The sequence below is a fragment of the Pagrus major genome, chromosome 6 (genome assembly GCF_040436345.1).
Source record: "Pagrus major chromosome 6, Pma_NU_1.0".
Lineage (NCBI taxonomy): Eukaryota > Metazoa > Chordata > Actinopteri > Spariformes > Sparidae > Pagrus > Pagrus major.
In genome coordinates, this window is record NC_133220.1 from 5,305,994 (window position 1) to 5,333,328 (window position 27,335).

The 27,335-nt window shown below is 42.2% G+C and overlaps 1 protein-coding gene across 4 annotated transcripts in view; it reads left to right on the plus strand.

Moving 5' to 3' along the window:
* The window catches only part of rims4 (regulating synaptic membrane exocytosis 4), a 59,781-nt gene extending 33,816 nt beyond the window's left edge, over window positions 1-25,965 (plus strand). Inside the window, exons 3-7 of one of the 4 annotated variants that reach the window (XM_073468811.1) lie at window positions 5,911-6,035; window positions 12,893-13,005; window positions 15,058-15,159; window positions 19,261-19,400; window positions 25,747-25,965. In XM_073468811.1, coding sequence (XP_073324912.1) covers window positions 5,911-6,035; window positions 12,893-13,005; window positions 15,058-15,159; window positions 19,261-19,400; window positions 25,747-25,965 — 699 coding nt within the window. Of the gene's footprint in view, window positions 1-5,890; window positions 6,036-12,892; window positions 13,006-15,057; window positions 15,160-19,260; window positions 19,401-25,746 lie in introns of all 4 variants that reach the window. The other 3 variants (XM_073468810.1, XM_073468809.1, XM_073468812.1) reach the window with 3 other exon arrangements.
* The last annotated feature ends 1,370 nt before the right edge of the window (window positions 25,966-27,335 follow it).

Sequence of the window (27,335 nt, forward strand, 5' to 3'; positions counted from 1 at the left end):
CTGATCAGTATACAGAACATTCATGTAACTATTTGTATACTTTACTTTTGCTAACTCAAGTAGTATTCATTTGAGTGACTTTCACTTTCACCAAAGTAACTTTTTAACACGATATCTTTACTTATACTCTGGTACGTCTTTTGGTCATGGTTACTTTTTACAAAACTGCTGCAGACTGCACCTTTAAGTAACAATTAATCATGAGTTAGAGAGAAATAGTGATTGAGACAGAGCTTTTTGATGTGAGAAAAGGGAAAAAGAGAATTGTTAACCCTCTGAGAAAGAATCATATCAAGATAAATCAAGACAGAAAGAAAAAGCAGGACCACTGCGGTGTTAATGCAGCGAGGACAGGTGCGTAGCCATCTTGAATGAAAACGTTAAAGTGGAGATGTTTTTCTAGTCTCATAACCTGAAGTAATCATCTCTAATACTCTGTTTGCACCGCCTCTGACTGAGGGCTAACATGTAACTTTACCGAAGGTAGACGTGCAGTTAAGTTTAAGACATTTTTCAGGACTTACCAGAGTGAAACAGTGCTGACTGCAGGAAAAGAAAGATGCAGATGGACAAAGAAAAAACGAGAAATCTAATTTTAGTGTTGGAGACGATCACCGTAGGAATATTGTAAATAAGAAAAACTGTCAGTCTTCTAAATTTTAATCTTTCATCTTGATTGCCGGGGAAGATTGCCTCTCACTCTGCTGCAAGATGAAGCCAGTTGAGCAGGATTGCACTGAACTGAGATAATAAGAAGCCATTAGCGCATTGGAAGGGTCGCGGGGAAGCAGAGTGGTTGACGTGTCTCCAGCCATTATCCACCTGCTGATTCAGTTATGTAACTGTACTCCGCCTCGATACACCAGCGGTGACAAGAGGTGACAGCGGGCTGCACACACACACACACACACACACATACACACACGCAAAGACAAGCTAATGTAGAAAACAACATGCCTCCGTGTTAAAAGGCTCTCGGGAAGATTTGGATTCCAGCGTGGTCTCCGTAGAAACAACATCATGTCCATGGCAACAGTGTCTGTGTCACCGCTGATGGCACAAGCTGTGTCTGACATCACTTCCTGTTAAGTTAAGTGCTGTACAGAGGCAAGTGGACTCGCTTGAGTTCTGAACTAGAACTGAGGAATCATCTTGGACTTTTCGTTCACACACAAAACATAAAGTTTCAGCGGTTGCAAAATTGTTCGGCGTAACTTTCTTCCCATCTGTTTCATAATTAAAGGGGCTCTGTGTTGTCGTTAGTTTATATAAGCGGACTCCATTTTTTTGTAATTAAGGTTTTTATTGTTTTTCTCTTTGTTGCATGACAAAACAACAATTCACTTTACATGTACATAGCATCAGTGGTTGAATATGGCAAAGAGACATGGTCAGTTTTGTAAATAAATACAAAACAGAAGTGCAAAGGCCACGTAGGAAAACATGTAGCAGCATGTGGCAGTGTTCATACAACAGTCCAGAAAAGATCCCACATTGGTGCTTTTCTATTGGTCACTCATCCTGTTGAGTGTATCCTCATAAGAAGCTGAGATCTGGATGTTTTCCAGTGCCTAAGTATGATCCTAGTGGACACTGTGGTGCCCACCATGATCCCTGAAAATTCTCCATCTGAAGTGTTGTGTATTCAGGTCTGTCTAGTGAACACAGCCTCGGTGAAGCCAGTCGCTCATATATTCCAGAGTTGTCCTCCAGCCGGGCTGGATCATGTTACGATCCGCTCACATGTGGCCAATAAAAGAAGTACAATTTATACACTAATACATGATATGTGTTGTCTGTATGAGAGCTGCTTTACAAATAAAGTTTATCGAGGCTATTCATGTGGCTTTGTTCCTGTTATGAACGACTCTGCTGAGCGTGAAGGGGCTCGCTGTCACGCCGTCTGGATTATTGCAGCCGTTAATGGTGGTAATATCTGCGTCACTGTCCTGAGGTGATCTTCTGTTTTTAGCAGTCAAACAAACTAGACACGTCTGGAGCCTCGGTGTGGTAATCGTACGGACTTCTACTGTCTCCGGACTGTGAAGCATGTCATTCTGTTAGATGCAGTAATTTATCTTCCACTGGTATCTTCTGCTGGGGGGCTCAGTCTGCAGAGTTTCACTTGAGCCTGAGCAGAGAGCAAAATATATGTTTGTGTGTTTCAGAGGCTGGTGAAGGTCTTCTGATACTGGCTGGATCTGACAGAAAAAATGTGATGTTTAACAAGAAAACTGTGACTTCATGTGGACCTGGCAAAGACGAGCATGAACTACGACTGGTCTTATCACAATGGTGCACACTGGGGCTGCCGGACTGAGACTGAAGCAGATTTGGATGCTTTTAAATCCAGATGCAGGACAAGATTAGGATTAGGAATTGTGTTTTACAAATTGTGGCTGATCAGGTTGTTCACCGGGGCTCAAAAGCAATAAAAAGTGCATCCTGACCCAATTTTTGTCGGTCGTAATCCTGCAGGAGTTTGAGGCTTACGCCTCTTTAGAAGTCAATGTAAATCAGATGTGTACATATTCATGCACGTGCATATGATGACAACATCGGAGTGATGGTAGCCCAGGTAGTTTGTCGAGTTGAGACAGATGCAGGTCATTATTTGGCTGCCTGAGTTCATTTGGTTCCTTAGCGCTTTGAGCTAGCTTTGAGCTAATGTTGGTTCACCAGCAGAGTTTGGAAGTAATGAAGTACAAATACTTTGTTACTGTACCTCACTAGATTATTCAGGTATCTGTACTTTACTTGAGTGTTTATATTTCCGACAGCTTTTCATTTTCACTCCCTACATTTGAAAACAAACATCTGAACTTCCTCGTCCTTTCCATTTTCAAACAGGCTCGTTACTATAGTCTGAATGCATCTGGAGGATTGTGGATTATTTTTATTTTGTGTCAATAAATGGCAGACGTAAGAAGACGTAAACAGACAGAGAGGGAGACTGGACTGCGGGGGGAAAACACGTGTTAGTGTCTCGTATCTGCAGAGATTTTCTTATTTTCTCACTTTGTTGCTGCTCGGGACGCTTTACCAACCCAAAATGTGGCTATTTGACGTCCTGGGAATAAGACTCAACAATCAACTGTCTTTGTGGTGCGTTCAGGAACAGCTGGGACAAATCCTACTGATTCTACCTTTAATAGTAATAATTAATACCTTTAACTTTAATAGTCTTTGACTTATATTAATATGGCGTGAGCTTCAGTTAGCTTTGACCACAAATGTCCTTTAGAGGGAGACTTTTTAGTACATTTCAGAGCCTGTACTCTATTACTTTTACTGGAGTAAAGAAGTTGAATCAGTGTCATGCTCAAATGAAACAGGGATGCTTCACTATGTTGCAAACTTAATCAACCTTATTTTAGACGATAATTCCTCTCAGAACAGTTTATTTCCTGCAGCTGCAGTCTTGAGTCTAAATGCTGAAAATTTTCCGAGATAGAAAAAAATAAATAAAATCCTTTTTAAACATCAGCATCAGAATCCATTCCACACCGGGCACAAATCAATCAGACAGTAAACTCAGACACCAGTGTCTATAAACCCACAGTTGGTATAGTTGAAACTGGAATGCTCCAGAAAACACATCAGGATTAAGGGCGATAAGGGATGTGGCTGCAATCAGAGATTTATCCCAGGGGGGTCCTTGTGGCCCAGCGGTCAAAGGTGCACGCAGAAATCACAACATCCGTGTTTTAATTGCACCAAAAGACTTGTGTTGCACGTCCCTCCCTGCTGTATTGTCTGTTGGACACGACTTTAAACTAGTTTTGGGTGTCTGGTATTTCAAACAAATCCACAACTCTTCTCTGGAGCCGAAGCTATTCTAGGAATAGGGAAATATAGGAAAGTACAGACAGAGGTAGAAGAGACATCCCTTCAAATACACTCACAAACCACTGGAGAGCACTGAGCGTCAGACTGAGGAGATCTTAGAAGATTCATGTGTAATAGGAATACCTGTGTGATTAAATAATGGTTATTGTGACCTTGGTTCTGGGCTGTAGCGTCTGTAGCATCGATGTATGACAACTAAAACACAGGAGTTAACTGATCATATGAAACCAGTCGCGAAGCAGAAGCACTAACCCAAATCTGCCAGCGACCCATCCCCACATGAACGATAGAAATAGCACCGTTCTAGGTCGCTCTTTAATAACTGCAGAACTAACTTCATGTGTGTGTGTGTGTGTGTGTGTGTGTGTGAGGCCGTATGTGTGTCAGTCTTTCTAAAAGCATGTATCGTTTCATTAAGGTGATTGAAACTGTCTGTGGAGAACGAGAGAGCACGACGTGGTCTGGATTTGTCATTTACAGCCTTGTTCGAGACGAGAGCGTCGCACCGTTTCTTCTGCTGCGTCGTTTTGTGTGAAAGGCACGAAGACGGAATCGAGGACGTTTGTTGGTTGTCCTTTGAACCGGCAGTGGAGGACGTTACAGAGCCGAGCCGACGTCTGTGTTTAAAAAAAGAGTGAGCCCGTAAAGCCAACAGTGACGTTTTGACGACGTGTTGTGTGTGCGACCCACAACTGGGACAAAAACAGCTAGCAGCAGTTAGCGGCTAACTCCAAGAAGAAGAAGAAGAAGAGCAACCGAAAATGTTTGCACACTGGGGAGACAACGCCATGTCCGGGAGCGCCTTAACCTCCGAGAAGAGGACGAGATCAGCCATCTTATATGACAAAGAGGGTAAACGGTTGTTAATCCACCTTGTGCGATTGTTGTTGTGTAGAAAGCATCGCCTGACACTCGTGTTAGACGTCACGCTGTTAAACCTCACGCCTCTTTTTGCTTCTAGAAAAACGCTGTTTTTGTGTAGTGAAAGGTCTTTGTGTCTGTGTTGTGGCAGTACTGTGTGAGTGGCTGTGACACTGAAACAAAACGTCCTTTTAATGTGGAGAAGTGGAAAAAATTCAGAATTTTTATTTGATTGATTTGAACTTTAATCCGCTCATTAGATGAATTTAAGCATTCTTTCAGTCAGATTACATAAACAACAAACCCTGTCACATGGTCTAAGGTCATTTCAGGCTTGTGTGGTGTGTGTGTGTGTGTGTGTGTGTGTGTGTGTGTGTGCGGGCTCATGTGTGTGTCTGTGTGTGTGTGTGTGTGTCTTTACGTTCCTGTGTGTCCTCGCTATTAAAGGAAAACAACTTTCCTGTCCTGTCCTAAAAACAAGGTCAAAGACCTCCTGCAAGAGCACTTCATTATATGATCAACCTCCATCCACACACACACACACACAGACACACACACACACACACACACACACACACACACACACACACACACACACACACACACACACAGGACACCTTGCAGCCACAGATAGGTCCCATAAAGTGCACCGTGCATCGATTTTGTGGTCTATTTTGCAACAAGATGTATGTCTCTGCTCTGAGGAGGGAATCGAGTGCTTTTGTCCTTGGCCTTGTTAAAGTGATTTCTCATCACTGTGGTCGTCCTTTTTTTACTGACACTGATGAGGTCGCAGCAGGACGAACACATAAACGGCCACAGCTGAGCAGTTCGGATGCAGAAATGTTCTTCGTAGGGATTCTTTGGTATTATTTAGAAAGAAAATCTGATTTAATTTGTTGTTTTGTTGAATTTTCATGAGGTTAAAGCAAAAATCTTATATTCACAGAACTCTAGAAATAGAAATATATTCAAACTTAACTTGACTACTACTTCAAAAGTCTTGTTTTTAATTTTCAGTAAAAAGCTAATGACATCAGTACCTGGTAGTGTCAGTTCTGTACCCTGTGCATCGTGCAGACGGATGTAAAGCTCTCAAACTATCAGAGTTTTCTGTCGGATAAAGATCCGAGTGTAACAGCAGCTGGATTTATTCGTGTCTTGTCTTTCTTCCCAATAGTGGACACAGAGGGCAGGAAGCTCAAGGGAGGCATCCAGCGGAGCACGGAGACGGGTCTGGCTGTGGAGATGCCCAGTCGGACCGTCCGCCAGGCGAGCCACGAGTCTATAGAGGACAGCATGAACAGCTACGGCTCCGAGGGCAAGTGAGTAACTCGTCCTGCGCCGCTTCATCAAACACAACCCAGTTTTAGCTCAACACGACGACAACAGTTAAGGTAAAAGTTTTATCAGGCTTCAGTAGTGACGAGCAGAGGGAACATTCAGTATCAGCAATTTGTGACTTGCCAGATATGTTAATTAACAACATTTCCTCATTATGTTCATAGAAAAACTTTATCTGTGCGCAGTTAATTTTCTTTCAAAGCATATTTGCAGTTTCAAATTAATTTCAAATCCATAAACATCATTTTTAAAAGACAGGGTGGAAGTTAAAGGACTGTGGCCGGACAAAGTGTGTGATTGGTTCGTGTTTTTTAGCTTTGGTGAAGAGGAGGAGGAGTAAACAGTGTGAAAATATAAAATAAAATAAAATATAATATAAATTTGTGCTCTTGCGGTCTCTCAGTTGGATACTTCCTCGTTTTTTCCTTTGCGTTTCTTCACGTGTACTTTAATATTCTGAAAATTAACCTCAATCTGATTGTTACAACCCTGGCTCGAGGGAAGCAACACGAAGGAAGAAACAAAGTTAGTTGAGAGAGGTCTACAGGAGTAACTTTCGACAGGGCAAGTTGTAATTGTTCATGCATGTCAGCTAGCATCGGCCATGTTGCATGCTGTCCGGAGACGATGTAGAAATGCAATGATGATAACGCAGACGGCAGAAACAGCTGATCAGTCTGTGAGCTGAATGTTCGCTGTGTCAGAGTTTATTCAGCTGTTTCCATCAAACATTTTACGCATTAACTCTGATTGGCAAAATACAAAAAAACACCTCAAGCGAGAGTACAAACTTTTTTGCGAATTAGAGGATTTTTCATAAAATGCTTCGATGGAAACACGGCTGCCGACACCTACTGTAGGCCGCTGAGGCAAAACAACTTTGTGTAGCACATTTCATACACTGGGACCATTCAGACTGTTTCACAGAGTAATGAAAATACAGTAAAGGTAAAAAAATACAGTGAAAAGATCCTAAAAGACTCTGAAACAGCTGAAACAGAAAGATTAAGCTCACAACAAATACGCCTCTTTTAGATGCACTTTCATCGTGAACCTGTATGTTTTTATTAAATGTTTATATCCCCTGTCCTTCCTGATTCTGGATTTTATGTCCAGCCTCTCTGCCTACGGCAAACAGAAACAGTTGAACAACATTAAAACGTTAGCTGGTATCATTATATTTGAGCTGCAACATTTTCATGCAGTATTTACATGTTCCAAATATAAATGGAATATTAATATGCATGCAAACACACTGAATGATGCAATCATCATCCCCTCTCTGCGTCTCCACCTCTCCCTGTTCTCCTCCCTCGTCTGTTTGTCTTTAAACCCTCCCAGCCCCCCATCAGTCAGTCAGTCAGTCTGTCTGTCTGTCTGCCTCGTCTTGTTACGCAACTGCAGGAATTCAAGCTGGTTGCCAGGTTGGCACCGATCAGCATGTGTCCGTGTGTGTCCGTGTGTGTCCGTGTGTGTGTGTGTGTGTGTGTTTGGTAGTACTACACTTGCAACGCTGATGTCATAGCTGCTTTTCCACTGGGCTTCACTGTATACTCTCTCTCTCTCTCTGTGCATCACCCCTGCTGACTGGTCCTGTTGGATGGATGATAGAAACACAAACAGGAGGAAAATAAAATGGAAGCAAAAAAAAACTTGTTGTTAATTTGATGGGACTTTGTTAGGGGATGCATGACATTGGATTTTTGCTCCAATCCGATATTTTACAACTCATTTTGGCTGTTTCCTTGATGCAGATACAGACGTATACACATATATTTTTGCAAAAATCTCTCCTGTAGTGGAATAAACAGATCATTATTCCCACTCTTGCGGTGATGCCCACACACACACGCACATGCACATAAAAATGCATAATTAAGCCTTATCAGCCTGTCATGCTTCAACCCCTTTAATTTAATATTGACCATAAAGCCAACGTTTCACGACAAACTTACCCAACAGTTTGCCCAAACTGAAATAAACAACCACAAACACAACCGGTGGTAATTCAAGTCCCCGGATTCCAAATTGATCTGTAAAGACGTTTTGTTCACACTTTCTTCAGCCAAAATCTTCATCAAAGCAGCTACAAGTTTCAGCACGCGTGGGTGCACGAGCCTGACTGTGCACCGAGGGTTTATTATCAATTTTCGGATCTCGTTTGCTTCTGGAGATTCTTGGATTAGCTTGAAAGGCTGCTTGTTTTTTGGTTGATTTCTTTACATCCTAAAACAATTCCTCCTCTACTTCAGTATGTTTTGGGGAATGCTGCAACGCTGTTTTGCTGTGAAGCTCCAGAAACGTTGTGTGTACTAGGAAACTTCACCTGACTTTCCATCGGAGTGGTGCTGAGTAGATAATGAGTGAGTTTTCTGTGAACTGTTCCTGAACTTTGAGTTCACTCACAGTGACCCTGCACTAAAATAAGCTGGTATAGATTATGGATTGATAGATGAAAAACTACAGGAAACTAGTGTTGGTTAATCTATTCCAGCCATCCAGGAAGCATCACAATGAAAATGTCTGACTATTGTTACATAACAATTTTTATTATCTCCTGATTCTCTCAGATGGAGGAGCTGAATGGTTAAGTTGTGTTTATGCTCTAAGCTACAAGCTCCACTACACAGAGGGGGAAACTACAGTTGAATCATTAAGCGGAGCTGCAGCAGCACATTATTTAAATCAGCAGCAGCAAACGGCTGCTTGTCTTCCTGCCTGTGTGCGTTTCCGTCAGCTGTTTGGCCGTTTGGCTCGGTCCGCTGATTGAAAAAGCTCTGTGCCTGCGTATGCATGACCATGAATAAGCACTTTGTTAGCTAACACCATCCAATCACACTTATGAGCTTATTGATTTATGGTTCGGCCAATTCAGGACTCTGCAAACTCTCTGTGTGTGTGTGAGTGTGTGTGTGTGTGCGAAGGCGATGATGTGGCCAAATGGGAAATGGTTTGTGTCGGGATGATACACATAGTATTACACGTAGTTAGTTCATCTGACTCGATGATACAAGGTCAGGAAAGGCAGATTTGTCTGTTGCAAAGATGGTCCTTACATAAAACTGGGCTGTCTAAGTAGTGAAGAGGCGAATATTTTTGAAATTGGTGCAACATGACCAGAGAAAACAGATAAAAAAAAGGGCAGTGGTATTCATACTTTTGCTATAAGGGTAGAAAACCTCCAATTACCAGAATGCACTGCGCCACACAGAACCAACAAACGCCCCCTCTGATGAGTGACACACTACGAGTTGGGCGGTGTTTGGTTCTGGCTTTTAAAACAGGAAGCAGCGAGGCGTAAAACATCTAAACAGTCCACCTGGAATATGTTTCTGAAAACATTCTAGGTGAAACGTAGAGAATAAACAGTGTCGTCGTTCATGTTTGATCAGAACTGCCTTGTTTTCACAACACAGGAACAACATGGCAACCACCTCCGGTTCACAAACGTTCTCTATTGCAGCTAAACATTTAACATTTTAGGTGAAAAATAATAAGATCTTTACCTTTTGCTTAAATTATATTTCACATTAAAGTTCTGCAGTATAAGAGAAAGACACAGTGGCGTCTCGCTCTCTATCCGATCTTGACTCTGTGGGTGCAGGTATATGAAAACTGCTCGTAGTAGTACTGTAGTCGATACAAAAGCGCTAAAATCTTTTTGTTTGGTGGCTCTGGGTGCAAGGAAAATGGAGAGAAGTGCCGTTGTTATTTTGCATATACCACCAATGTTGTAGTAATACAAAGCTGGTTAAAAATCAGGCCCCATTGAAGGGTTAGGGAACGATCTTCACCTTTGTTAAACGTATACTATGCAGGATATTCCTCCGGCACAGAGCGTCAACTCATACAGAAATAATCCCTCTCATTCGTCTCTTATGACCCCACTATGTAAAAAGTGTGTGTGTGTGTGTGTTGGTATCTTACTATTTTGCTGTGTTTGAGTCGTTTCTGTGCTTCAGTGACTCTGGAGAAAGAGAGTCGACTGTTGAGTCTCATTTCCAGGTCAACAGATAGCAACACTTTGGGTTGGTGGGTTGACAAAACATGGCATTTATACTTAACTCTTAAGCCGAACTCACAATCTTAGTAGCACAAAGTCACAGTGGATGCAAACCCTGGTTTCCAGTATTGCAGTTGTATAAAGCATAATGGGCCTGTTATAAAGAAAAATAAGCACACTGATTAAACTGTTTTGTCTTTGACTTCTTGTATGTTGTTCTTGTAACATCATGTTGATGAACGGCACCTGAATGGAGCATAAATTCCTCACTTTTATTGACTTTCACCTCAAACCAGACGCAACATTAATTTGCAAACAGTCTTATATAACACGATATGGAATATAGGATATATATTATACAATTCAGGACCTTGAATATTTGTAACATTTGTGTCATCTGCCCGCAGCACGCAGGTTTACATTGAGCGTCATATTTCTGTGAACCGGCAGCGTAATCCCCAGATGTGCCTCACACACACACCAATATTATAATCTAAAGCTCAGGATTTTATCACCCAGTAATACCCACTCGGCTAATGTTCCCTGACTTATGACTTATTGCATGTCAGCACACACACACACACACACACACACACACACACACACACACACACACACACACACACACACACACACACAGGATTTTACCTCATTATATTTACTCTCGAGCTAATATGTAAACTTTTAGAAACACACATTACTTAAAAAGTCATTAAACATCAGGAGTATAATTGATATTAAATATTAAAAATGACCTGTGATAATTTAATGTTTGCTTCCGTCTAACTGCATAAATGACTAATCCAGGCTAAGTGATTTTATGTGTTAATGACTCCTTGTGAATTATTTTGTAACGACTTGCTCGTCACTCTGAAGTTCATATTAAACGTCAGGCCGTGTAACTTTGACGGAGCAATCTCGTAAATACTTTAACACATTTTTTTCCTTCGATGAAGACACAAAGCTGTTTGGGTAATTTAGGTCGCGGTCCTCGTGGAGGGACTGTTGTTGTTTTCAAAATAACGTCACCTGCTTCCTGTTTTCCATAAGTGTGCAGCTGAGGTAACTCTCATCAGATCAGGGACGAGCAAAGATAATGTTAAACAGAATGAATTATTAAAGTGGAGTCAGGAGAGAAAAATTAAAGTTAAGAAGAAGAGGGAGGAAAGAAGAAGAGCGCTGCCGTTATACAGTACTGTACGTTATAAACAAACTGAGCAGGGGCTGCTGGGGCTGTGGAAGCTCAGTGAGGGACAGAAAGAGACTCAACAAGCTGGTCAGAAGGGCTGGCTCAGTCTCGGACTGTCCTCTGGACTCCATTGAGGAGGTGGGTGAGAGGAGGATGTTAGCCAAGCTGACATTGATTATGGACAACCCCTCTCACCCCCTACATGAGACTGTGGGGGCCCTCAGCAGCTCCTTCAGTAACAGACTGCTCCACCCACGGTGTAAAACAGAACACTACCGCAGGTCGTTCGTTCCATCTGCAGTCAGACTGTACAACACCAAAAACTCTGAACGTAGCACCATAAGCACCTTAAACACCTCCATATCTTGCACTATTACCACTTCTACCTCCGCCATATTGTGCAATTACCGTGTGCAATAATACCTTGTTAATATCTTTTTTTATTTTATTTTATTTTTCTACACATTTATATTTTCTGTCTCTTATTTAAATCCCTTTTAGTATTTCAAGTCTACTTGTTTTATGTCCCCTGTACTTATTGGATGTCTGTCTACCTGCTCGTGTATTTATTGGATGTCTGTCTACCTGCTGCTGTAACGAGTAAATTTCCCCGATGTGGGATAAATAAAAGTCTAAAGTCTAAAGTCTAAAGCAGAGTCTGGAGGTTAAATAGTCCTGATGCAGGGTGAGTCAGGATGTTTAAGATAATAATTTTAACGTGTCAGCCCTATCTCCAGTAGGACAGTGAGTTTTCAGACCTTTCAAAATAATAGCGTACTTCATATATTAATTTAACTCATCATCATGCATTTTACCAATAAAACTTGCCTACTTTTATTAAAGCTTCCTATGCAGACCTTGTATCGCTATATCTCAGGCCCTGCACACCTACACAGGTGTTTCACTTAATCTGGCTGCATTAGACTTAAAGATGGGCAGACTCTGGGAAGGACTTTGCTGTGGTCCCAATAAAACAACCAGGAGAGTTTGGGGGATGCAAATCAGTCACAGTCACACATCTTGAGAGGAGGTTTAATGAACCGGAGTCAGTGGAGACTGTGCGGGTGGACGATGGCTGCAGGACTCTCGAGCTAAAAGCTGGTCACCCGTGAAAACCTACATTATGTCGCCTGTTAACTCAGGAACTGAAACCGCTGCTCCGTCCAAGACTTCGCTCTGCCGTCCTGCTCCAGACACATACTGAGACTCAGAGACTGATGATACGTCGGCATCAGAACATGTTCGGATGGATTTGTCCTTCCACTAAACACACACGGACACGTTATAGTATACCTGGCTCGCTGCCACCAAAGCACTCTGAGCTGATTCCTTTGCACAATCACACACAGACGCACACAAAACGAGGACACAGGGTCAAACTCGAAAAACCAGCAGTCTGAGTTTAGTTTCAGGAGGCTAATTTGAATTTTGGGGAGTTTAACTAAGTTGAAACGGGAGTGATCGGTTCATTTCTGTCCTATTTTTTATTCCTCCAGACTGTTTTTTTGTCTCGGCTCGTCTCTCCTTCTCTTGCATGGTGCCTTTATCTTCCAGACTCTGACTCACTTTCTCTAATTGAAGTACAATGAGAACTGCCTGGTCGTGTTTAACCATCTGTCTCTGTGTCTGCCTCCTTCACTCTGCAGTCTCAACTACAGCGGCATGTGTCTGGCGTCGGACGCTCAGTTCAGCGACTTCCTTGACGGGATGGGACCTGCCCAGTTCGTCGGGCGACAGACGCTGGCGACGACATCCATGGGTGAGAGACGACAAACGCCTTCAGTTTCACAACCGTGTTGGGAAAATGTTAAGAAAGATGGCTCATGCAACACTAAAGTCTGTCCCTCCTTACTTAATTATCTCCAAGCTGAGAAGGAAAGTTATTAAGTTTTGGGGGTCTGTTTGTAAAATTGCCCTAAAAACAGACAACATGAAACTCTCCTTATGAAAAATGGGTCTGAAAATGGTGAAAACAGCTCATTTCCTCATAAAACTGAACCAAACGACTGCTGAAATTATTTCACACTGGCAACAAAAAAGTGCCCCATAAATCCGAGCCGCGTCCTCCTGCAGAGTGTTTCTTCCTCGTCCCCCTGCACTTACTCATTTTCCAGGCTGTATATATACTGGATATATTGTACACAGCCCGTCCTCCACAGCAGTGATCTACTGTAAGTGGGTCAGTTTTCTTCACTGGCAGCCAGACGGTGTCCTTGGCCCGACAACAGTGACACCAACTGGACCCACTCCACTCCAAACCTGCTGTCCAGTTCCAACGTTATATAATATCAGAGAACTCAGAATAACTTGGCCGTCATCTGCTCTCCGTCACTTTCAAAGGAATGCATTTGTCATTTTTGGGGACATTCAGCTGAAGCCAGTGTGACTTTCAGTGAGTGGAATGAAGAAAAAGTTTAATTTCCCAGATCACAACAGGCACTAAACACAGATTTTGATCTGAACGCAGTTTGCTGACAAAGTTGATATGGCTAACATGTTAACAAACACTTACCTGCACACATGTCGAGCAGACAGAGCAACTTTAGCATTTTGGGGTTGTGTAAGTGTAATTTTCATGCTCATGGCTTTAGTTTGGTTTCCATCAACTCTTCACAAAACAATATTTGGCCCGTAGATGTTCCACTTTCTTTTCCTTTGTCATTTACTACAGTTTGGTGCAAGAACAGCAGGTTTATACGAGCTTATTTGCTAAAAACAGCTGCCTGCTGCTGATGGAAACACAGCTGATGTGACTATATCACACAGTAAAGATGCCATAAAACCAAAACAATTAGCTAAAACAGGTTAAGAGCTAACTGGATTTGATGTTAAGCTCCTAATATTTATATTAAGGATGCTGAAGTTGAGAGAAACGAGCCTCATAATGTTTCTGTATCCATGTCATATTGGTAAAAGAGATGCCAACAGAGCCATTATTCATTGTTTCATTTAACAGATGGACATCAGACTTTATTAAAGATGCATAACAGCTGAAACAATTTAAGAGCTCTGTGGTCTCTAGACTCTGACGTCTGTGACCTGTTTTGTTTCAAGCAGTTGCTTTTTTGCCCCGTGTCCATCTTAAAAGTCTGTGTAGTCTTCTTGAAACAAAATATAGGACTTATAGGACTGTTATCTACATTTAGAGAGACTTTTTTGGTGACATTCAGCACTTGGACATTTAATGCACTTAATGAGCCTCAAGCAAGAACTTGTATTCTTATCCTGAACAGCTTTTACTTTTCTGAGGCTTGTTGGTACAAAAGCAGACAAAAAGATAACAAGAGATTTAAGACGAACGAATATTATAGCCTACGAGTGATGTTACACTGTCTGACTGAGGATGATAATAGACAGATCCCTGACCCCTGGGGCAGAGTGCAGATGACTGGTCTACAGAGAAAATACTAAATTAGAAATTAGTGAAAATCTTCTCTAACATTGTCACGCTGGAGCAGGGGAGATGGACCAAAATGCATGAGACAGCAGGCAGGAAGTGCAGTGGATGAGGTTTTAATCAGGATCACGGCAGTGCAAGGACGAGCAAACACGAAGGAACGTCAGGGGAAACAGAAACACAACAGATGACTCGACAATAACTTAACGACAAAAAGACTTAAATGCAAACTGAACTAACGAGGGGGTGAGTTGGAGAAACACAGGTTGGGGGTAATGAGTAGGAAAAAATGTGGCTGGTGCAACCACACAAAAAAGTATCATCATATAAAAGTTTAAATTTTGAATAACTTCTGAATGACACCTCCTCCAGTCTCATCGTTAAAGTGCATGTGTGTGTTGTCATGAATCCCAGGTGACGTAGAGATCGGGCTGATGGAGAGGAACGGGGGCCTGGAGGTGGAGGTCGTCCAGGCCAGAGGACTCACCATGAAACCAGGTTCAAAGACACCTCCAGGTCAGTGTGGTGTGGTGTGACGGTCTGCTGACTCATCAAAACAATCAAAGCTGTGTTTTTTTCTCCAGGATTGTTCAGAGTCGAGCAATAAAACTTAAACATCGGATCTTTTAATTTATTTATCAAAAAGGCTGCCACAGTTTAGAAGTTGGAGTTTCCCACGGCACTTGAATCCACCACAGAAACACAAACAGAACAGCCTGCAGCAGACATTTGCAACCTAATGGGATATATCTCTCCAAAAAAACAATTATGGTCCCTTGAAGATATGAAATATGCATGAGTGAAGAAGAGGAAATGGTGTTTTCAGTGTTCAGGGAGTTTACACACACACACAGAGCAGAGAGTTCTGCTAAATAAGTGAAGGTCTACAGTTACTTGAAACATGCAGCGTGCACGCTCCGTTGTATCTGTACAGTAAAAAACACAATTACTGGATTGTCCGATTTTTTTTTTAGATCAATCAGGAAATTGTTTCGGCCGCCGTCACGTCATCAGATGGAAAAATCAGTGATCAAACAGACAGACAGAAATACTCCGCGTCTCGTTTTGGGAACATTGAGGTCATGAGTCCACAGTAAAGCCCTGAGAAACGTTTCAACAGCCACATTCTCTGCATTGATCTAAAGACACCATGTGGAGTTTTTAAACCACTAGAAGCACTATTGAACAATGTTTATTATGAGTGTGTCCCTGTACTGGTTGGTACTGCGCACATGGACGAGGACAGACATGCACATGCAGGGGTGTGACGTGATGCACACTCCTGCCAATAATTTCACACTTCTCCTACTAATGGTGGTGGAAATGAGCCAAGAAATGCAGCAATGCACCATCAAAGCATGGAGGGAGGAAGAGGAACACTGCTGGCGGGTAAACAGAAACGATTACAGGTTTTAAATACGAAGAATCAGCAATTGTTTTATGAAGAAGGAAAAACCTAACCCGAGGATTTTTCCAGCAACTGTTTTCTAATTGTTTACAAGTTGAAGTGAAAGATTTGAGACTTTTCATGCACACAAAATAATCATTTCTGTCGGATTTTGAGCAGAAATTTGTTTAAATCCTCGTTAGTGAGCCAAGATGATCCATCCACCTGACAGGTGTGGCACATCAAGGTGCTGATTAAACGGCATGATCGCTGCACAGGTGTGCTTTGGGCTGGTCACGAGGACACACATTTAGGAGCTGAAACCAAACGTCCCTCTGGACTTCCTTTCTGAACCCTCTCGGACTTCAGCCGTACGTACTTTGACGTGTTCGCTGTCATCACTTCAAGTCCACGAGGGCGCGAGACTGCAAGGAAAATACAAGCTGCTGATAAACTGGCCAAAGGACTACATTAATAACTAATGAGCTCTATATACACTGTATGTGACGTATGTGTGTATTCTGCTGTGGTAATGTTTTAATAAATCAATTGTTTTACATATTCATGAGAAGTTATTTTCCTTTTGCAAAGGATTGTGGGTAATTAGTTTGGGAAAGTATGAACCCCAAGCAGGTCTGCAGAAAGTCCACTCAACGTCCCTTGTGGACTGAATAAATTGTTAGTTTGGACAGCACTCAGCACTCACAGTTTTCCCACGAATGCACCTGCAAACCTGCCTCACAGCTGCAGACCACACCAGCCCAGGACCTCCTCATCCGGCTTCTTCACCTGCATGATCACCTGGGACTGGTCGCCTGGACAGTTGGTTTGCAAAACCAAAGAATTTCTGCACAAACCGTCAGAAACCATGACTGCGCTTCATTGTTGGTTCCAACTTGAGTGGGCAAATTCTCACCTTTTGATGATGTCTGGAAGAAGAAGTGTTTTCACAGAGTCTTTTTGGAGAAACTTTTTGCGAACATCTTAGTATGACACACCTGTCAGCTGGATGGATCACCTGGTCATGGAGAACAGCTCACTGACATGGATTTTAACAAACTTGTGCTCAAAATCTGAGAGAAATTATGTGTTTGTGGGTAAAAAAGTCTTAAATCTTACTTGAATTTATACATATTTTATATTTCTGTTTAGTGTAGCCTATATTGAAGGCAAAATGTACTTACAGATCAATAAATTAACTTAACATCAAGCAAAGAATCAGCTGTTAATCAGATTAATTACCTTGATCTTTAACGTGACGGAGGATCTATTGTATCAGCGATCAGAAGTGTTGAGAGGAAACAGAAGCAGGACTGGCACAACGTCGACATGACTGCACTGCCTTTTAATTTATTTATTTATTCCAGCAAGTGAGATTGTGTAACAACAAACTATTAACTCTGATTGTATTCCCCCTGTGTGGTTGCATAATATTAAAGCAGCCATTGATCCTAATTGCATAAGAACAAGAACAGCGTCAGCAAATAAGGAGAAACAAAACAAGAATAATCTGGAAAAAACTACGAGAGAGATAAAAGCAGAGAGGATAATAAAAAACTGGAGCGAAGCACAAACGAGTGGAGATGAGTGCAGAGCAATTCAACGTGAATGAAAGAAAAACATGCGAGTGAATACGGAGATGAGAGGAAATCCATATATAGCAGAGCGACAAAGGAGGAGAACCTTGCTCCACATTTCAGTGTGCCAGGGTCGAATCTTTAATCTCGTCATATAACACACAGGATGGAAAGCTGCAGTGTGTGTGTGTGTGTGTGTGTGTGTGTGTCAGTCAAAGTCTCGTCTCTAATATTGTTTCGGCTTGTGTTACCAGGCAACAAAGTTTCATTCCAGGAAATAAAATCAAAACAACATGACCGATGTCGGGTTATGAGTAGGGTGTTTTTCTTTTTTAAAGCTGCTGCATCGTAGCGCCGTGCAGAGCTTCAGTGTGAAAATGAAAACAGACGACGTTCAGACTGACGGCTGACATGCGACAGAGACATAATAAATTTGTGGGAAATCTTTATTAACGCGCCTCGGCCTGCAGGTTTTATTGGTCCTTTGAAAGTTTCCCGTCTACTTAATTCTTGTTTCAATCCACGTCTCAAAACACTGCGTCAGGTCATCGCCTTCAGCCTCCTCGGGGAGTCCAACGATATATAAGTCATCAGTGCTCTCACTCAAGTAAACCTGCTTTTCCAATGATTTCAGCTTGCTCTCAACATGCTCCGTAACGTCCTTCAAAGCCCAAATCCTCGTCTGTGCCTCCATTATGCGCTTTTCATGACTGTCTAGCTCCTCGCGGTGCGCCTGTAGAAGCTGCGAAATTGGCCCAAGCTTTTTTCCTTAATGACTTAGGAGATGTTATCCGTAATCTCACTAACCGCCTCACGATGTGCAGGTTCAAATGAGCTAACGTTAGCTTCAGCTCCGGCTCCAGTGCAAGCTCCTGGACTCCTCCGCCGCGTCGGAAACATGTTTTTTCTTGCGTGACATGATGTCGGACTTCCTCTAAAAGTAGATGTTCACGCTCATTATATACTGTAAAGTAATGAAAGTCTGCGGTACACTGCATCTTGTAGCTTCTTCTAGCTCTCCTAAACACAACCTCCCTTCAAGCCGCCATCTTGAAAACCCCCGTCTATCCAATTATTACCCCAAATACACCAGCTCAATTTCTTAACTCACTGAAAACTTTGGTTGGAAAGCAAAGTACTGCAGAGTACTATGAAGAGGTGAAGACTGAGTTCAGGTTAAAAACTTAAAGCTTAAAGGTTGGTAAGATAGTACAAACCAGCAGGAGCAAGACAAAACTCCCCCGTCAGGCCTCCCTCCACTCCACCGAAACACATGAATGCACCCTGCCTGACTGCACCGACTGCCCCATAGCTCTCGCTGGCCAGCAGGGATGTGTGTTAGCAGCTAACAGCTACATTCAACAAGATCTCTCAGCTTTTTCAGTCTAATAAATGCATAAAAAAACAACTCTGTTTAATGCCATGTCCATAAAAACTACCAGGGGCGACAGTTACTCTTTACTGCTGTAGGTGTTTGCTTTGTGTCAGCCGCCTGTCGCTGCCACCACGTCTCTCAGCGGCTGTGTGCTTTATTTTAATTCCTTTTATTTGTCAGAACATTTGATTTAGTGATTGCTGTCTGGATGCTAAAGGTTTGTCTTCTTTAACTTCCCAACCATAGATTTACCTTTTTCCTGTCTGTTATCATTTCAGCGGCCTACATCAAAGTTTACCTCCTGGAGAACGGGATCTGTGTGGCCAAGAAGAAGACCAAGTCAGTGAGGAAGTCTCTGGACCCTCTCTACAACCAGGTCCTGGTCTTCTCAGAAAGCCCACAGGGGAAAGTGGTGCAGGTGAGAAACACTGTTTTTCTTCAGTTTTTTGCCACAAACAAAAATACTGGACAGACTGAATTTTTGAACCCTATGGTGGTGCGAGATGAAATGTCAGGCAATCACCAAAATGTTAACACGTCACCCCCGAGAGGGATATTAATGTGTGTACCAAATTTCATGGCGATCCATCGATCATCTGTTAAGACATTTGACTTGTCAGTAGCATTAATCTTCTAGGAGCCAGGAATCTCTGAAAAATGACAAATCAGTCTCATAAACGCTGAGATATTTCACAGCAAGTCTGAAAGATTCATCCTCGTGGGACCATGAATGTTCGGGACAAAATGTCACAGCAATCCATCCAATAGTAGAAGAAGACGACCGACCCACAAGCGCCATAATGTTTTCCTCAGAGCTGTGTTACTACAACACAAGAACAGCAGGCTGCTGGTGGACAAGCAGTTCATCAGCTCAGTTATAATCCAGTGGATGGATGAATTTAGGTTTGAAGTAGCTCCGGCCGTCAGAAGCTTGGACGGAGAGTTTGACATTTACAGTGAGAACCTGACCTGAGGGACCAGAGGGCTGTTTGAGCTGATTCTCCTTCTTTCACTTGTTTGAGCTTCAGCTGCTCTCCGGATCAAAAATGTCACAAAAGAAAAGACTTATTATAACATTCAGAGCTCCGACCGCTCGTCCCTTCCTTCCTCTTTTCATTTTTATTCTTTTACTGCCGTTCTGCTTCTTGTCTTTTCTACTCATTTTTTTTCTCATTGCTTCTGTTTCTCCTTTTCCCTTTCTACCACCTTGGCTTCTTCATTTTTCTTACCTTCTTTCTGTTTTTCTACCCGGTAGCTGCTTCGGTTTTTTCCTTCTTTCTCTCCCCAGTCCTCGTCTTCACGCCGTTCTAGCCTCCTTCCATCATTTTCTTCCTCTTTCATTTCTTAATTCTTCCTGTTACGACCCTGTTATGATGTTTTATTCTTTCTTTCTTTCTTTCTTTCTTTCTTTCTTCCTTGGAAGGAGAAAAAGAAAGGAGGATGGGAGGAAGGAAGGAAGGAAGAAGGGAGGAAGGAATTAATTTCCTTTTTTTCCTTTCTTACTTCCTTTCCTACTTCCTTTCTCTCTTTCTTTCCTTCCTTCCTTTCTCTCTCTCTTTCTTTCCTTCCCTCCTTCTGTCTTTCTTCCTTCCTTCCTTCCTTCCTTCCTTCCTCCTTCTTTCTTTCGGTCCTTCCTCCCTCCCTCCCTCCCTCCCTCTCTTGTACGTTCTCCCCTCTGTTACTTTAATATTTCATGTTGCCTTCATGCTGCTGTGATAACACATACCACCGCCAGGCCCACATGTGTGCTTGAACCTGGCGTGTGGCAGGTTTTCGTGGGTAATCAGCAGGTGGGAACAGTCGTATGTTCAGACGCCTGCAGCTCTGCTCTGCCTCGGGCTGCTCTGCTGCTCCTGTCGCTGTGTAATTAGCCACTAAACGCCTCCCTCTTAATTATCTGCTGTCTGCGGCGCTGTCCTCCGAGTTTCATCAAACTCATTCACACTGGATAATGAAAATCGCTGAAATCAGCACTGCTTTTCAATTTGTCACTTCCTGATTTAGCAAAGCAGAGCGCAGAGAATTCATTCAGGATCCTTCCTCATAGTGACTCCGTGACTAAGTCTGTTTTTTTTTAAGGCTTTAGATCGAACGTCACGTGAGAAAACCAACACGTTCACTCAGAGCACGTGTTTACTAAAATGTCAACAGCTTTTTTGTCACCACGTGTACTTTAGATGTGGTCTTTTCCTAAAATATAATATAAAATATCTATATTTTTTAGTATTTTCTCACCATTACATGTCGTTAATGTGACCTTCCTGTATAAAATCAGAAATTACAACTGAAATCACCTGCTGTGTCATAGCAGTCATTAATAGTCATTTAATGTGACAATGCAAATTATTTGATATGTCAGTTATCTAATGTGTAAGAAAACATTGACAAGGATCTAAAGCTGAAACTAAAACTACGTTTTTACGAGCTTTTTCCAAGAAATCCACACAGATCCAGCAGATCCTGTAGAACCAGTCGTGTGCTGGAAAACAAATTGTTTAAGTCTACTAAACTAAATGTTATAAATATACCAAACAAAGACATTTTGACCATTTTGAAAAGATAACTTTCAGCTGCTCCAACAGCAAGCTTTTGGGGGAAAAGGAAAGTAAAAAAAAACAACGATCCTCAGCTTCATGAAATCCAAATTTGCTTTCCTGAATCTCCATTATCATTAAATCCATATTTTTTGATGCAGTCTGACTAATAAAGGGCCCAGAAGCGACCCAAGGAATCTGCCAACACTGGGCCAATCTTGTGTGGTAGATCTCTTGCTAGCTTGGCACATGTTTTCTAATCTGAGGGAGCAACGTGACCACTATCTGCTTCATCATCTGATCATTTGGACTGAAGTCAGTTTGATTTTTGTATGATTGTTTGCAACGGGGCTTTAAATACTTGGGACCAGGTGTGTGTGTGTCTGAAGGTTTCAGGTTTGAACCTCAGTGTGTTCAGTGAAAACGCCTTCAGAACGTCCTGAAGCTGCTCCGCTGCCATCGCTGAGTAATTAGCCACTAAACGCCTCCTTTCTAATTATCGGCTGTGCGTCTTTTTCTCCTCTCATCTCATTTTCTCTCTTATCTCGTGCTCTCTGACAACTCGCATGTAATCCTTTATGTTGTTTTGTTTTCCATGTGCCATTGTGTGTTTGGTTTGTGTTTTCTGGAGTGAGTGCGAGCTAAATGTCGGTTTGTTTCTGCTACATGCTAAAGACTCTTGTTTCTCTATTTTAATAATTCCCTTTTATTTGTATTGTCTCAGTTCAAATGTGTTTTATTGTCACGTGGTATGGCCGTTCTTGCTGAATTAAATACATGACAGAGGGCTAGAGAATCAGTGCTGACCAACAATAGAAGAAAATGTGTCTCTAATGTGTCCCTCCTTCATTATTCTTTATTATTCTGTCTCTTCTAACCAAACGGGAGTGAGTGTGGTGTCAACTCTGTGAGGGGCTCAGATAGAGACACGCTGAGCATTTGAAGTAATGTGCAGGCCAGTTAAGTTTTTTAACACCAAACTTGAAACCGGCAGATCGGAGACTCAGAGATAGACACAGGACACTAGCTAAAAAGTCTTACAGTGACACACATGTGATCAGTCCACTCGAAGCAAACAAATCCAGGCAGTGAGTCGGCAAAATACAAAAACCAGAGAGCTTGAAAAACTTGAAACTTCGAAACTTTCTGAGCTGCTCGAAGCTGTTCTCTTCCAACAGAGCCTCCTCCTACACGTCCATACCCAGCCTCGAATCACCGCCACCAGTGTTGAGCTGCAGTACTAGATTACTTTAAGCAGTAACAAAGTAAAATAACAAATAGGAGTTTTCGGTGCTAATACATTTACCTCGACCTCATCCTTACCTGCCAACATTAAGGCTTTGAAAAAATATGATTGCTGAAGGAAATTACTAATCATGAGGACAGCAAGAGAAAAAAGACTCTCTTCTAGCAGGAATGCTTGTTTTCTGAGGCTGATGACGTCGTATATGGTATAAAAACATGTCATACAGACGGAAAACTATTTAATGCTGATTTTTTCAGACAAAAGAGAAATATTTGTGGGGCGTCTTTGTCCAGTGTGAGAGGAGTATTAAGTACTTTTGACCGCGTCATGCGTCCAAATGAATTTCACTGTCCTACTTTCTGGTGTAACTGAGCACTTGCAGTTCTTTTTCTTTTCCATTCAAGTTCATCCATCCGTCAGTCTGCAGCCCACTCATCCTCACTTCAATGCAACAAATCGCTTTTTTTGTCTTTCCATCAGCACCTGTGTGTGTGTTTGTGTGTGAGATCTACTTCCTAGAAAGGAGGATCTAGGACACCGTGCTTTTCCATCTCCCAAACACTGATCCAGTTTCTCTCTGGTTCGGCCTCACATCTCTCTCTCTCTGCTCAGCTGTGGTGTTTGAGGTCAGGACCTTGTTTGGAGAAGCGATGGTGCGCAGACAGAAAGAGAGATAGATTCTCCGTCTTTAAAGATGGAGGGGAATAGATTGAAGCAGATTTGGCCTCTTGTGTCTCTGTGGAAATCACTTCACTTGAACACACACACACACACGCACACAAATTGGTATGCTGCCATGCACAGACACACAGGACCACCAACACGAGCAGACGGATATTGATTATTTTGTCCGCCGCTTGACAAGATGTGGAGGGCCTCGTCTGAGATGAGCCCTGATGTTATCAGGATGTCAGGAGACAGAGGGCGCCTAACGTACAAACACACACAGGTCTCTAAGCACATAGCACCATCATCTCCCACACACACACACACACACACACACACACGCACACACACACAATCCCTCTTCATTTACTTTAATTGAAACCTCAGCCTGCTCTGTGCTGCTGTAACACAGAGAGAGAAGCTGTCAGGATCCAGTGCTGCTTGAGAACAGATTTCCCGAACCATCTGGATTAATGTTAATTAACCCCACACTCTTAACCCGATCACTTTGTCAATTAATCTGCCTGATCCTCGATTACCCCCAAGAATGTTTTACGTGCGTGATTCAAGTCCCTCTGAAGCCACGTTGAGGCACTAAATCCCTTGAAATAGATCTTCAGTGGGCAGGAAACACTGATGGGAGCGTTAATTACATCCACCTGTAGACACAACTGTGCTCTCTATATTAATCACAATAGTCTGAATATTAACATGGATTGTAAAGTCCGACTTTGGTCTCATTTTTCTTCCTGCAGGTCTCTCAGAAGTCATTCAATATGCATCTATTGTTTGCAAAATATAATTAAAAACAAACTTCCAGCGCTGATATTTCACTCGGCAGCTCATTATGGGACTTTTTTAAAAAGTAATTCTGGCGGAAATATAAACAAACACACTGATCTATGCATCTTTTCAGTTAATGGACGACTCCACAACAATAATTCATATACGCATTTCGTTAGCAAATACATTTTCTATAAAAAAATGATGCTTTTGTATCAACTGAAAGAGGAAACATTTACTAAAACTGTTCACCGTGACGTCAAATGTATTGAATGTATCTGCAAAACAATTTAATTTGCTGAAAAGTCGGTCTGTTGGTCCAGACTGAAATATCTAGACAACTATAAGATTGCTATAAAATGTTCAAATTCACGGCCCCTAGAAGATGAATCCCACCAACTCTGGTGACTCCTCGACTTTTACTGTAGCTCCATCTGTGATCAGAGTGAAATATCTTGACAACAGTTGGAATTTTCCAACAGATATTCACGGTCCAGCGAGGATACGTTATATGACTTTACCTCTACCGCCATCAAGTTTTCACATATCCTGTCAAATATCTCAACATCCCACGTTAATCAGCTCCAAATCAGGTACAGATATCCACGGTGCCCGGACGATGTAGCCTGTTGACTTTGTTGATTTCCTCTTGCAACACCCTGAGGTCTATTTTAGCTCTTTTTTTTGAATATCTCAAAGAATATTGGATGGACTGCTACTAAATTTGTTTCAGATATTTATTGTCCCCAAAGGATGAATTGTCAAATCTTTGATCTCTTAACTTCTTGCAAAATGTAAATTTGTGCAAAACTCTGGTTAACTCATGACACTCCCATCAGCCTCAGCTGTACTTTAGTGCTCATAAGCAACTGTTTGCATGCTATTGTACAAAACCAGCACAGTGAATGTGGTTAACATTTTACCATCTAAAACTCATCATCAGTAGCTTCATCATTGGAAGCATGTTCACTTATCAATGTAAGCATTTAGCTCAAGTGCAGCCTCTGTGATCCGCTAGCTTGACTGTAGACTCCTAGTCTTGTTTTCCACAATATCTCAAAATTGTGAGATCATGCATGCATGCAATGAATTTTTCAATATTGTCTTTCCTTAACCAAGTATATTAGTAACCTTAATCTAACATTGGATACATGGTGTGAACTCTGGTCTCTCATCGTCAGTGTCCTAAACTTCCCAAGCGTCCTCGCCATCTCTGCAAATGTCACACATCTGAAATGACGAAAAACCCCGACAGTGAATGTGTTTCCTCCAAAAGTGTTTAAACAAGGAAAATTCTCAGTGTATAAATGTTTATAGGCACTCTTTTGGGGGCGTTTTCAGTAGCAAATTATATTTGTAACTCAAATCAATGCACATTGTGGTATTTCTTAATGTGAAGATGGTTTTGAGGTCAAGCTGAAATAATAAAGTCTCTCTCATCATTTATAAAAAAAGGCGTGTAAATGAAAAAAATATTGAACGATTGGTAATGTGGTATGAAGACCAGTAACCGTTTATATCTTGCTCTTCTGTAGGTGATCGTTTGGGGCAACTATGGACGGATGGACCGCAAATGCTTCATGGGCGTAGCTCGAATCTTATTGGAGGAGCTGGACCTCAGCACAATGGTGATTGGCTGGTACAAGCTCTTCCCTACCTCCTCCATGGTGGACCCAACGATGGCGCCGCTCATCCGCCACTCGTCCCAGATGTCCCTGGAGAGCACCATCGGGCCGTGTTGTGAGCGATCCTAAGACTCACGCAAGAATATAAAGTTTTGTTGTTGCGACTAAGATTTCATTCACGTCTCAACCAAATCCTAAGACACATTTTTATAAATCCTGTAGCCCCGCGCCCGGGTCAGTCAGGTGATAATGCCCCCTGGAGCAGATACCCGTTGGTATCTCACTTGAGGGCCCGTTGACAGGTCCAAACGACTCCTGGGACACCAAACACTCCACTCATTGGAAACGTACTGTAATTCTTTTGATATTTTATAAGACTGTTTCCCCGAGACTCATGGGAAGCACATTTCTTTTGTTGTTGCAACCGACCGCCCCTCAGACTCGCAGGAACATTTTGCTCTCTTCAGATCTCTCTGATGAAAAAACAAAAAACCTGCTTAATGAGGATACTTCAAAGGAGGCCTCGGTTGCCGACATCGATCACATCCTATGGGGACCACAATACACGGCGGGCTCAGCTTTGCTTCAGCTACGCGCCTTCTTCACAGCCTACATTCGATTCTCATTCCCAGGACTGCTTGTTGTCTCGCTGTGTCCTCATTAAGGGACTGGACAGCTCCTGAGTGTTATCTGTCAATCCACGAGTCTGGAGAAAGGAGTGGGACTGCCCTCGTACTGTTTGAGACACCAGCCTCCCATTTTTGCAGGAGCGTGGGGGACAGCAGAGGACTTTTAACAGAAATATTTAGCTTATTTGGTTACGAACACTCTGAGTAGAGCTGTTTTTTCGTTTTGTGTCACACATTTGGCCCTTCAGTGTTCAGTTCATTTGGTATTATGTGTATGTGAAGAGATGTAGGGATGAATGAAAACAGCCATTCTGTCCCCTGGAAGGATCTAGATCTCAACCTGATCTTGGGAATCCGGAGCACTGCTGCGTTTCTGTTAGTGCGGACTGCAGTGAATTACATTCATCTGCAGTGCAAAGTATCAATCAGTTACCAAGTTGGATGCAAATGGTTTAAAAAGGAGAGCAGCAGGCTCTGAGTTCCCAAAGACCATTTGCCAGTTCGACCCAAGAGCCATTTGTATTATCAATCATGACATTAGCTCATTTTACTGATTGTTTCATCTCTTGTGGACGGTGATTATCAGATAAATCAGCGAAGGGTTGTGTTTGGTAGGGAAAACAATCTGAGAACCCATTTTACCTGCTTGTTTCTTGAATCTGTCGCAACTTGATTTAATCCAAATGAAAGATTTTCAGCTTGCAAGACTACTGAAGATGCATCCTAAAGTAGAAACATGGTGTTTAGCAACACAATCACCAGAATAAATGTTGGCAATGTTGTTCTGCAAACCACGGATGTTGAAACTTTAAATTTCTATATGTCGCAACTTTCTTTAGGATCAATTTTCAATTTCATGTTCTGACAACA